Source organism: Nuphar pumila, chromosome 1, assembly GCF_984573655.1.
Source record: "Nuphar pumila chromosome 1, dmNupPumi1.hap1.1, whole genome shotgun sequence".
Lineage (NCBI taxonomy): Eukaryota > Viridiplantae > Streptophyta > Magnoliopsida > Nymphaeales > Nymphaeaceae > Nuphar > Nuphar pumila.
The window spans coordinates 40,918,514-40,931,031 of record NC_143249.1 but is presented as its reverse complement, the minus strand read 5'-3'; the positions used below and the strand labels follow the sequence as shown (position 1 = coordinate 40,931,031).

Genomic DNA, 12,518 nt, shown 5'->3' with positions numbered 1-12,518 from the left:
TGGTCCAATCATCTTAGAATCAAGTCAGAACAGAACAATTGACAGCCATGTGGTTCATGTATGAATCAATTCAGGTTATAGTGGGTGTGAATATAACTGAGATTGAAGAAAAATGGGTTTTTGGTTGGGACTCATTTTTGGTTCAGATTATGATGAACCACTAAGATGAGGATTATGCCATTTTAGTTTAATCATATGCTTATTTTTTCATATTGATTAATTTTATTTGTTGACATAAATATTCCTATCTAGAGCCCCGCCCGCCATATGGATCATTCTAGTATACATAAACGAGGACGCAAGAGCACAACTATTGCCGTAATTTTCAATCTGGAGTGAGGATTTGTGTGCTGGTTCCAGCATGAACGCTCTGTGGCTCATGGCCGTGCTCACGCTATCCAACATGACCATACTGTGCTGGAACAATTACAGAAACACTGGATTCTTTTTCTTTCTGAACTTTATTATGAAAAGAAGCTGGCTCACATGGGCCTAGTGTCAACAGTTCTTGGATGCGCATTTGTGTGGGCCGTCCATCACGACAATTATGAGTCTGCGTAACCTTCTGCACCACGTTTCTGAAAAAAAAAAAGTGTCGGTTCCATCCTTGTCCCATTTACAAGTTGGATGGCTATTGGGCTCATCCAAGTAAAACGAGGAACATGACCATGACATCACTCTGCTTTATATAAATAAAAAATTTAATACGCCTTTTTTTTTCTCCTTATTAACTCTTTTTCTGAAATTAAATAATTGCTGCACCGACAGTGGAGGAAGCCACATGACAAAATACCAAAGATCATGAAATACTTTCAAGGTTACAGCTAAGAGTTTTTCCACCATAAAATAAATAATACCAACGACCAGCTATGTGATTTGTTTTGTATTAAACAACTGCAGTTTTTTTAAAGTAATGGTTTGGTGACTTGGTCTCTCTCTCTCTCTCTCTCTAAAAAATAAAAAAGTAAATAGTTTGGTCTCATAATAAATAAATATAAAAATGTTCTTGATACCCCCAAGTGCCTTTTTACCTAAACTTAAAGACTTCTACCCTCATTGAATTACCAAGAACTTGCCTTCCTCAATTTTCTTTTTACCATTGGCAAGAGAAAAAAAGTAACTGCTTTGACTGAGGATGATAATGATACAGAGTTGATAAAAAGACAAAAATGTCCTCTTCATTTGGCAATGCGCTTTTCCTTAATACACAGCATCAATTTTACATTCAAAATCAAGTTAACTTTCCATGTACAAAATCAACTGTGCATTTTCGAGTTAAGAGCATAGGTTGGAGAACAATTTGTAGACAAGCTTGGATAATTTTACAGATTGCAGCAAATTACAGCCAGGGCTTATTTTACAAACTCACTCATTTGTGTTCATCATTTTTGAAGAGTACTTATGGGCAAGAAACCCAATATTTTTTTGCACATCTAACCCTCTATGGATATAATTTCAATGTTTCATTTAATAAAAACCTGCCTTGGATCATGTTTTTCTGAAGTATGGGATTTTTGGAAGTTAAAAATCAACGACTTTGAGATACCAAATTTTTAACCTTCAAAAATCATATTTTTATATCAAGCATGCAATCCAAAAGCCGATTCCTACTACTTTGATAATGTTGAACAGGTTTATAAAATCAGATTTGAACATAACAGACATCCCTGGAATGAGTTCCAAATTGGGAGTTCTTTACCCAGGGCAGCAAATACTTGCTTTTTTTTTTACAAGTACTTGTATCAAAGGGTTGTGTTCATTTAAGAAAAAATTATATGGGGACATCATTGTCGCTTCAGAAAACAACAATGCTATTTTGGGGATTCTACATAACAAAGCTCAAAGACAGTGTCATTAAAAAAAAAAAATCCCGTGAAAATTAAAGTCTTCCTTACAGCTAAATATTAGGAAAGAAGAAAAAAGATGAAAATCACCAAAAAATAAAAAAGTATTCCATCCAATAAAGAGAGACATTGTTAATATTGCTGGACTTAGATCTCACAGCCACCCTTCTTTCACGAGTGAGAGAGAGAGAGAGAGCAGGGGCTCATCTCTCTGCAGACCTACACTTTGTTGGTCTTCAGAGAAGAGGAAGGAATCAAAATGAAGCTCCCCACCATCTTCGGTCTTCCTGTGCTTGTCCTGCTCCTCTGCCTCACTATCACTCCAGCAGGTTAGTATTCAATTCCTGTTTTTTCTCTGATTTGCTTTATTTAGATGATTTCCACATCTGGGTAGTTCTACTATTTCTTTTTGAGACTCGGATCTCATGGTGGATGGTGTTCCCTTTTTTAGGTGGGTAATGGATGGATTTTAGAGAGAGAAAATAGTTTTCGTCCCCTCCTTCGGGGAGTTCTCTTTAGTGTTGGTTCGATCGATAAATTGGGAAGCAGGAGAGAATGTCATATTAGTTAATTCTTAGTGGAAGGGTTTCCATTTGGGGTCATAGAAATGAGATTTGGAGTTAATGTGATGCTAAGAACTTGGAATACTGATCGGGAAAATATAAAGTCTTTTCTGTGAAAAGTTTGGTTCTTGAAAATGTTCTTTTGTCAATTTGATGAGTCAATGCAATAGCAAAATTTTCGGAATTTGGTGGTATGAAGATATTGAAGGGAAGTTAATTTCGGTTTTATTGATGCAGTGAGAATTTTTTTTTCCCTTTCGGGAGATTTGGTGTCGCCAAAGTTGTGAAAAAAATCTTTGTTTTTTTTTAATTTGTGAAATCTGGATTTTGCGACTCAGAGAGACTTGAGAAAATCCTGTTTTTCTTTGATCTTTTCTCGTTTAGCGTTTGTGAGAATATTGAGAAGATTAGAAAACGAAGTCGGTCAATGATATCAATTAGGGATCCAGATCTGAGCTTGAGAAATTCAAACGCGGAAGCTGGACATATTTTGCATTTGGTATTGATTAACGTATAATAATTCCATCCTGTTTAGAATGGTTGATTTTTGGGGTTTGGTGGGGACAAATCTATTTTCTATTTGGTTTTCCAGTATGACAGATTGAAGATCTGTTCCATGAATTGATTTATTTTTCTCCCTTACACCATTTGTTTCTGAATTCAGAAGCATATGATCCGCTTGATCCAACTGGGAACATCACAATAAAATGGGATATTACACAGTGGACCGCAGATGGATATGTTGTAAGTATAAATCTAAAATCTTTTCCCTGGGCCCATATATATATATATATATATATATATATATATATATATATATATATATATATATATATATATATATATATATATATATTCTTTGAAACTTCATTCAGTCTCATAAAGAACAACAACAAAAGGGTTTACAGTCACAATTTTATGAATTATCACGATGGTGAAATAAGAATTTTGTGCCTTGATTTAGGTATTTCTTATCTAGATTCCCCAGTAGAGTTTTGATCCAATTATGTGACCAACAGGCGACCGTCACTATTTTCAATTTCCAACAATACCGCCATATTCAGACGCCTGGATGGACACTTGGTTGGACGTGGGCGAAGAAGGAGGTGATCTGGAATATGGTTGGAGCTCAAACAACAGATCAAGGAGACTGCTCAAAATTCAAAGCAAACATCCCACATTGCTGTAAGAAGGATCCCACTGTTGTGGATCTCCTACCAGGGACACCTTATAACCAGCAAGTAGCCAACTGCTGCAGGGGTGGAGTGATTAACTCAATGGTTCAGGATCCAACCACTTCAGTCAGTTCCTTTTTGATAGCTGTTGGTTCTTCTGGAACCAGCAATAAAACTGTAAGACTTCCACTGAATTTCACGCTCAAAGCACCGGGCCCTGGCTATACTTGTGGTCCAGCAAAGACAGGGAAGCCTAGTGTATTCTTGACACAAGATGGAAGAAGAGTAACCCGAGCTTTGAGTAAGTTGATTTACACAAAGCCAAATGTGATGAGCATAAAACGGTTGTGTCAATTCAAGTTTGCAACTTGTGTACCATATGGTTTGTTAGTGCATTCTGATTATTATCAAGATTAACTAATATTTGAGACCTTTCAATATCTTTGCAGTGACATGGAATGTTACATGTACATATTCTCAATTTCTAGCTCAGAAGACTCCCACATGTTGTGTGTCACTTTCTTCGTTCTATAACGAAACTATCGTTCCTTGCCCAACTTGCACATGTGGCTGTCAAAACAACATATCCCAACCTGGAAGCTGTGTAATGTATGCATTAGTAGATCTGCTGTTTTCATATTATGTTAATTTTACTATTGTTGCCGCTGATTTATTTCTTTATACAGGGGGGATTCACCATATTTGGCTTCTGCAATTGCAAATGGGGGAAAGAATAACTACAATCCTTTGGTTCAATGTACGAGCCATATGTGTCCTATCCGGGTCCATTGGCATGTTAAGCTGAATTACAAGGAATATTGGCGAGTGAAGGTCACAGTCACCAATTTCAATTACAGGATGAATTACACACAGTGGAACCTTGTTGTCCAGCACCCAAATCTTGACAATCTCACACAGATTTTCAGCTTCAATTACAAGTCGTTGTCTCCTTATGGTCCGCTAAGTAAGTCGATCAATGAATTTTTTGTGGACTCCTGTGAGATTGTCACCAGACATGTTCTCAAATTCTACTTTGTATATGAAACCACAAATTAGAAAAGTTACTCAGTGGACATCTCTCTCTCTCTCTCTCTCTCTCTATATATATATATATATATATATATATATATATATATATATATCAAGAGGTTAATTGAAGCAGAGTCTAAGATTGAAATCCTTAACATTTCCATTCAATTTCTGAAGAAATTGAATGGAAATATATAAAAGTTCTTGTGTGATGCATATTAGGTTTCACTGGGCTTATTCAAAATTACTTGTATTGAAGTCCATCTTTTCAAGCATTTTTTCTGTAATATTTGATGATTTTCTCCACGTGTAAGAGCTTAAACATTTGGTAGTGTGTCATTAAGTGTTCTATAACCTAAGAATGTCACTCCTATGTATCCCCATAGGCCATGTAACTGTTATAACAATGCACAGACCTGTGAACTACTTCCTCATCTGCAAAAATAGGCTGTGAATAATTTCCCCAGGGGGAGAGGTGGGGGCAAACTTTCACAGGAAAAAGTTTGTAATCTGAGAAAAATTATACTTTTTTCCATGAGAAAATGATTAACGCATTTGCAAGCCCTATGAAATGCTTTCTTATTTGGGAAACATGGGCCACTTTCCCACTAAGAGGACATTTCTCATTTGGTTTCTTCCTATCACATATTTTACTCACTCTTCAACTTAATTTGATTCTAGTCGAGAATTTTTTTGTTCTCTCTGTTGTCAGACCTTTTAATACCATTTATTTTCTTTCTTTCTGGTCTTGATTTGTTTGTCTATTCATATTGACATTTTCTTGATATATAGATGATACGGCCATGCTTTGGGGGGTCAAGTTCTACAATGATCTGCTTTCAGCTGCCGGACCACTTGGGAATGTGCAATCAGAGCTGCTCTTCCAGAAGGACCCATCTACATTTACATTCAAGCAAGGATGGGCTTTCCCTCGTCGTATATACTTCAATGGTGATAATTGTGTCTTGCCATCACCAGATGCTTACCCATGGTTACCAAATTCCAGCCCTCACCGAAGAGCTTTATCTATTGCTCAAATAGCAATTTGCATGATAGCATTGGTGTTCTTGTTACCTTTCATGTAGTTCTGATGCTTACTCCAGTTATTATTGGCCCTCCTGGGACTTCTTTTGGATTCTTCAAGGGATAGCAGAGAATCTGGATTGGGTGTAGCTGCTCTCCAGCTGAAAAATCAAGCTAAGGTGTGCCTACAGACTACTTGTGTGTGTTGTGCTGGTCAAATTTTGTCACTCCCAAGCATTTGGTGGAAAGAATCTACTGCAATTCTTGATTTATGGTTAGGGATAAATTCTTGTTTTGGTCTTTATGATGTCACACTCTAGTGTATAATATTTATTTAATCCTAGGGGAACCAGACTATTGGTATCGTACTCTGTGAATTTGTAATAAGAATGTTCATGAAGAAATATTCAAACTTTCACATTCGGTCTTATACAGGCTGCAACATTTCCTATTTGTGTTACCAGTAACCAGAAAAGACAGAATTAGATTTGTGAACCATTTGATATTGGTACTTGTTTATCATAAATCTTGGTGCATGTTTGCTTCTCTTAAAACATGCAAAATTGTTAGTGATATATTTTTAGTGTTTCAACAACTCATTTTTTCTGAGTGATTGAAATACTCTCTTCCTGAGGTTTACCTGATACAACCAAATATCTAAAGGCGGTTGTGTTTGTACCTTTAGACCAATATGTTGTTAAGAGTGCAAATTTGGCTAGCTAGAGAACTAATATGATGCATCTATTTTGTCCAAATATCCATCATAAAACCAAGAAGTTTGTGTTATGGCTGGAGGTAATTCTGAGAGGATGGTATCAAGGCTAGTATCTGACTTATTTTCTTATCTTTTTGGTGGCATAAGAAAATGAATGAGATCGTAGCAGTAATGTAGCTCTGTTATGAATTCCAGTTGGGATGCATTATAGTAGTTTAGGAATGTGTCTCCTGATCAGAATAAAATAGGTGGTTAGTTGTATCTCATCTAAAAAGCTGTTGTGCCCTGGCTGATTTATTCTGTGTTGATACACCTTACAAAATTAATGGAATCTAACTTCACTAGACATTGCAGTGGGCTTTAAAATCCCTGCCACCCCCCTCTGTTGTTTCTTTGTCTTGCAAAAGTTTGATATAAACAAGAAATTGTTATTAAGCTTTCATCAGCTTTATATCCATAAAAAATTAAGACTCCGATTGTGACTGTTTACAGTTTCTCCCTCTCTTCTCTCTTTCTCATTCTCTTACATAAAACTTACTAAGCAAATCAAGGTCATGACAGATGCTGTGAATGTGAGCATCTTTTGAATGTTTTTTATAGGGCTGGTATTAGGCAAGTATGGATAGCTGTCTAGTGGGGGCAGCATGCACTCATCCCCATTAAAGTAGACCTTCCTTGGAAATGCCCATCCCTGCTTGAAAGTGAATGTCTCAGTGTCCTTCTCTAGTAGTAACTCAGATTGCACGTTTCCGGGCGGTCCTGCTTCCATGAGCAAGTCGTTAAAATATTTCATCCCGTAAAACATTCCAGTATCATCTGCGTATGCATTCCAAAGTTTGTCAGTTCTTCCTTCTGAACATATATGCACATGTGCATGCATGTGTCTGTGTGTGCAGGTTTGTAAAATTAAAATTGTCTAGTTATGCAGGCATATGAACTTACTTATAGACCCATAGGGTAGCAGGGGCTTGTAGTTAAAACTGAACACTTGTGTAACATTGTTTAAATTGGGATGCTGAGCCACTAAGGTCCACTGCGTGTAGTTCATCCTATAATTGAAATTGGTGATTGCAATCTTGATGCGCCAGTACTTTTGATAGTTCAGTTTTACATGCCAGTGAACTCGGATCGGACACATGTGCCTAGTGCATTGCAGCAGTGGCCTGTTATCTTTCCTTGGCGTATTGACCCCAGGCACAGTGAGAAGTGGTGAATCGCTACTGTTAAAACATTCCCCCTTTATGGATCAGTTCAATTAATTAGGCAATCTCAATACCTCAAGAGCAGTGCAAAAGACTCATTGTGATGCATGTGGTGTGTGTGTGTGTGCGCCTTGCTCTCTTGTCTCCAATAATTTCAAGATAATTGGTTAGGAATTTGGAGGAAGAGATTTGATTGACTTACTTGATACAGGTGCTATTATTCTCGCAGCCACAAGCACAATTAGGACAAGGAGTGATTGTGTCATTGTAGAAAGACGAGAAGGAAACACAACAACTTGGGTTCCTCTGTGCTAGCATTTGTGAGTATGTGCAGGTCACGTTCCATGTCACTGTAGTAAAAAACTCAAAATAATTAGTTTAGAGATCTGAAACTAGGTGATACCAAATAGCTTCTTTGTGAAGATTCCATCTGAAATGCTAATCCTTCTAGAGGACTGTTACATTCTGACTCATCTTTCTAAATTGCCAGATCCAAGGTCCTAGACTGAGTTAGAGTCCATTTTAGACTTGATCAGAGTTGGATTCTTGTCTCCTAACTCAGGTCAATACATTTGAGTGGAGCATGTAGAGCTTACTCAAGGCTTGTGTTTTCCGGCGGCCATCTGGGGTGAAGAAGGTAGTGGCCTTAACCTTCTTAGCAGGGCCGCACGTGTAACCTGGTCCTGGAGTCGCTAGGGTGAAGTTCTTGGGCAGCTGCACTGTCTTGTTTGATGTCCCTGCTTGTCCAATGCTCACCTGAAATGCAGAAACAGCATTTGCTGAATCTTGGCCCCATGACGCCACAACCCCACCTTTGCAGCAATTGGTGAATTGCTGATTGTATGGAACACCAGGAAGAAGGTCTACAACCGTTGGATTCTTTTTGCAACAATGTGGTATATTTCCTTTAAAACGAGAGCAGTCACCCTGATCTGTTGTCTGGGCACCCACCATTGACCATATCACCTCCTTCTTTGCCCATGTCCAGCCTAATGTCCAGCCTGGGCTCATGATATGTCGATACATTTGAAAATTTCTCATATTTACGACTGCCTGGAAAACACAAAATTATCAATCAGAGCTTCAAACTCTTCATTCTTATATGTGATGGAAAGTTTGCATTATTAGCAGTGTGTGTGTGTGTGTGGGGGGGGGGGGGGGTGGTGGTGGTGGTGGTGGTGGTGGTGTCGTCCTCCTCATGATAAAATTGAAGTGCTGCTTTCAAGTTAAGCTCTCTTTGATAGAGAAATGAGAATGAAAATGAACTTTGAGGAACACAGTATACGTATCTTTATCTGATTATGTTTTGAGGGAAGTAGAGATGGAATAGGAAAGATCATTGGGAAATTTAACATTGGTTATAATTGTAATTTAAAAAGGATAATGGCTGATTAATCTGTGTTCAATGAAGATTTGATGTAGTTACAATGTTGTGCTTCTCGGTTCAGGTTTTTTGGCTGTAGATAACTTACAAAACAACTAACTTGGCAGCTTTGGCTAAGGCTTGATCAAGTTACATTTATAAAATTTAACATTAAAAAGATGGACCATGTCAAAATCATCAGTTTCATGACAATTTTCTTTTCACTGCAGTATACAGCAATATCAATCTCTGTCTGATTAAGATAAATGAGTATTAGAGATTGGTTGTCTGTTTTTACCCTAGTCACAGAGCTTTAGATTCTAGTTTCTATTAGAGAAAGTTGCTCATAAAGATATATCGTAAGCTATTTCAGATTAATGAAATTCTAAACTGCTGAGAAACAGAAGACGGCTATGAAACATACCACATAACCATCAGGAGTCCAAGACATCACATCCCATGTAATAGTTATGTTGCCATTTGGATCCAATGGATCATAAGCATCTGAGCCAGCAAAAGATGATTTAGTAAACTGATATACAGTTCATTTAGATCTAATTGCTAAACTATAATCTCACCACAACCTTTACCTGCTTGATTAACAGTCAGAGCTAAGATTGCAAAGATGGTAATGCTCAATTTATCTAAGAGGCAACCATGAAAACCATGAACATTATCTTCAGCATCCGTCCGTTCTGCACCGCAACAATCAATGAGCTTCTCTTCTACCATGTCTGCAAAATTTAGATTTTCACGCTTGCCAAAGATTGTGCAGAATCGATGTTGTATCTGTGCTGTGGGGGGAAGGGATGAAAGTGCATTTTGGATTCCGATTTTAAAAGATGGAATGAGGTTAATGCTTTATCTGAAATATATGACGGTTCACCAACTGGTTGGTGGTACTTCGAAGAAGCTTCAACTGAATAACATATTAGTTTTCATTGTTCAGTTACTCCTCTCTTCTTTACCTTCCTTCCCTTAAATTGAAGCAAAGTGTTGGTTGAGAAAGAGACATTTGAATACTAAGTAGAGCTGCCCGAAAGGACAGGTGGTTTTCTTAGGTAATGATCTAGTGCAAAGCAGCCCATAAGAACATTGGTGTGATTTTTATCTGGATCGTTGGTTAAATGGTTGGTGTGATCCACCATCCCAAGATTGATGGTTTGGCCAAGAATGTGCATGTGCTATCATATATAACAAAGTCGGTTGGTACATCAGTAGTGGCACCAAATCTCTGCTAGATTGACATTTCAGTGGTTGGTATAGGATTCAAACTGATCTTTGGTTTGATTATTAAGCATTTGAGGCCCTCTAGATCAGCCTTAGGAATACGGATGCACTGGGTCCGTCATTGTGCCAATCACAAGGTTTTCAATTTCTCATGATTTTATCACGACTAGCAATCATGATAAAAATCATGAAAAATTTAATTTATTGCCTATTCCCATTTTATCATGATTTTTATACAATTTCATTTTTAAATTTTATTTCAAATATATTTTTTTTTTGTTAAATTTTAAATCAAGAAAGGATTTTCCGATATTTTCAAGGAAACCAAAATTTTTAGTTTATCGCCTTTTCTCACCCATGAATGAGACTCATGACCATGCCAACGACCTGCGGTCGTTTGCCTTGAGATGGATCCACATTTTTGGTTTTATAAAACAAGTACCTGTATTTTCTGGTCACAAAAAAAAACTTAATTTTCCCTAATAAAGAATAAAAAACACCCATACTGATCTGCTCAACATAAGTTTATACAATAACAATATTGTAGGCCATCCAGTTTCAGGAAGTGGCTTCAAAGGCTTTGGACCTATGATGTTGTTTGAATGCTTTGCATTGGATCACTACTTTGTGGGCTCAGCATCCTGTAATAACCAAAGCATATCTTTCAATAAAAAACTCAACTCCCCTTTCATTTTTGGCCAACTGATATCTCATTATTTTTGTGGCATTATGTGCACAACAATATCCGGAGTACTTTTTAAATATATGGTGCAATTTTATTGTTTGTTTTATAACTAAGTCTAGGTCTCATCTTTTAGTATGTAGTTCGTATTTATTTTTCATGACTAGTTAGCTTTTGGGTATATATAAGTGAAAGGAATTAGGGGAAAATTGGAAAGTCCACATCTGATGGGACCATCATCATGTTTTTAGCCACACAAAAAGCTTTAGCCTCACATTTTCTCTCTCTATTTTTGAATTGCAGGCTGTGTTCGGTGGGATGGAATATAACCATATTCAAAATGTGGAGTGATGTGCAGAAGATAAAGAAACATTTCGGCATCATTATTCATATCGTTCTGACTTTCTAGATGAGTCACATTCTAAATATTTCTGATTAATCAAGGGGTGGGTTTAGAGGGTTAATTATATCAAGTCAATTTTTTCACGTTTACTTCTTTTTTTATATATACATGGAGAAACTGCCCCCAGGAACAAAGACCTAGCTGCCCTGGCTAAGTAAAACTCCGTGGGCTTATCCCTTTCCCCAGACGTCTACTCTTACTTGAAAAATAAAAAGTTGCTACTTTTTTTTTATTTATTGATGATATTTTGCCATGGCCATGAACAACCAATCCAGTAGAAGGCAAGCTGTATCAACTCAACCTGACATCATACACGTGTTCAACATGCTATATATATATATATATATATATATATATAGCCACTAGATTATGTTAACTAGAAATATGTGAACTGAAGTATGAACCAACATTTTCATGTTTTTTTTTTCTTAAATTTCATCTTAGGGATTTGATCTAGATCCTTAATTTTATTAAAAAGGACTCTTAGATCATCAGATTACAATGCATAAGAAGGATCTTTTAAGGCTTGAAAATCAACAACTCAAAATTTTTGTAAATACTCAAGCATCTAAAAATCACATTTTTCATAAAAAATACATGATATGATGATCGAGCCCCTTTAGTGTCAAACAATGCTTGGATGCCCGGCATGCAAACCACCACTAAAGACCCTTTGGTCTTTAACTGCTGCTAAAGGATTCCTGAGGGTGAAAAAAAAATATTGTTGATGTTGGTCGAACAATTTGGGTGTTTGATGATACACTTCTCTCTCTCTCTAGAAAAATGCATGCTCGATCACACGGCATACTAACCACCGCTAAAGACCCTTTGGTGTTTAATTGCCGCTAAAGGATTCCTGAGCGTGCAAAAAAAAAAATGCCACTGACGTTGGTTGAAATGATACACTTATATATATATATATATATATATATATATATATATATATATATATATATATATATATATATTGAGTCGTAAATGTTTTGTACATTGTGAGTCATTATTTTTCAAGCCTTTGACAAAACCTACTTAATAATCACACTATTCAAAACTCATTTTCTGCTAAATAAATCTTGTAAATCACATGTGTGGGTCCGATTTAAAAAAACAAATACAAAATGATAATGTTTTTTAGTATATATGATGTCATGTTGCAATGACCAATATATTACGAAAAATGATTGCACTGTACAACAAAGATGGCATGTTTCTCAAAAAACCTTATAATTTTTGAAAATTTGTTAGTGTCCCAAATTGCAACTTTTCAGTTATGAAAGGATCTTTTCACC

The 12,518-nt window shown here is 36.6% G+C and overlaps 2 protein-coding genes across 2 annotated transcripts; one reads left to right on the top strand and one right to left on the bottom strand.

The window, feature by feature from the left end:
- The first annotated feature begins 1,986 nt into the window (after nucleotides 1-1,986).
- On the top strand, nucleotides 1,987-6,058 carry LOC149848789 (COBRA-like protein 1). The gene is made up of 6 exons (XM_089997408.1): nucleotides 1,987-2,173; nucleotides 3,072-3,151; nucleotides 3,427-3,883; nucleotides 4,032-4,191; nucleotides 4,269-4,546; nucleotides 5,404-6,058. Exons 1-6 carry the CDS (start codon nucleotides 2,104-2,106, stop codon nucleotides 5,694-5,696), a joined length of 1,338 nt encoding a protein of 445 aa, XP_089853534.1. The 5' UTR covers nucleotides 1,987-2,103; the 3' UTR covers nucleotides 5,697-6,058.
- Nucleotides 6,059-6,872: 814 nt separating this feature from the next.
- On the bottom strand, nucleotides 6,873-9,365 carry LOC149848788 (COBRA-like protein 4). Its single transcript, XM_090005250.1, has 5 exons — nucleotides 9,339-9,365; nucleotides 8,148-8,604; nucleotides 7,754-7,901; nucleotides 7,292-7,569; nucleotides 6,873-7,165 (listed from the first exon to the last, which is right to left on the bottom strand). The coding sequence occupies exons 1-5, from the start codon at nucleotides 9,363-9,365 to the stop codon at nucleotides 6,873-6,875; spliced, it is 1,203 nt and encodes a 400-aa protein (XP_089861376.1).
- Between the last annotated feature and the right edge of the window lie 3,153 nt (nucleotides 9,366-12,518).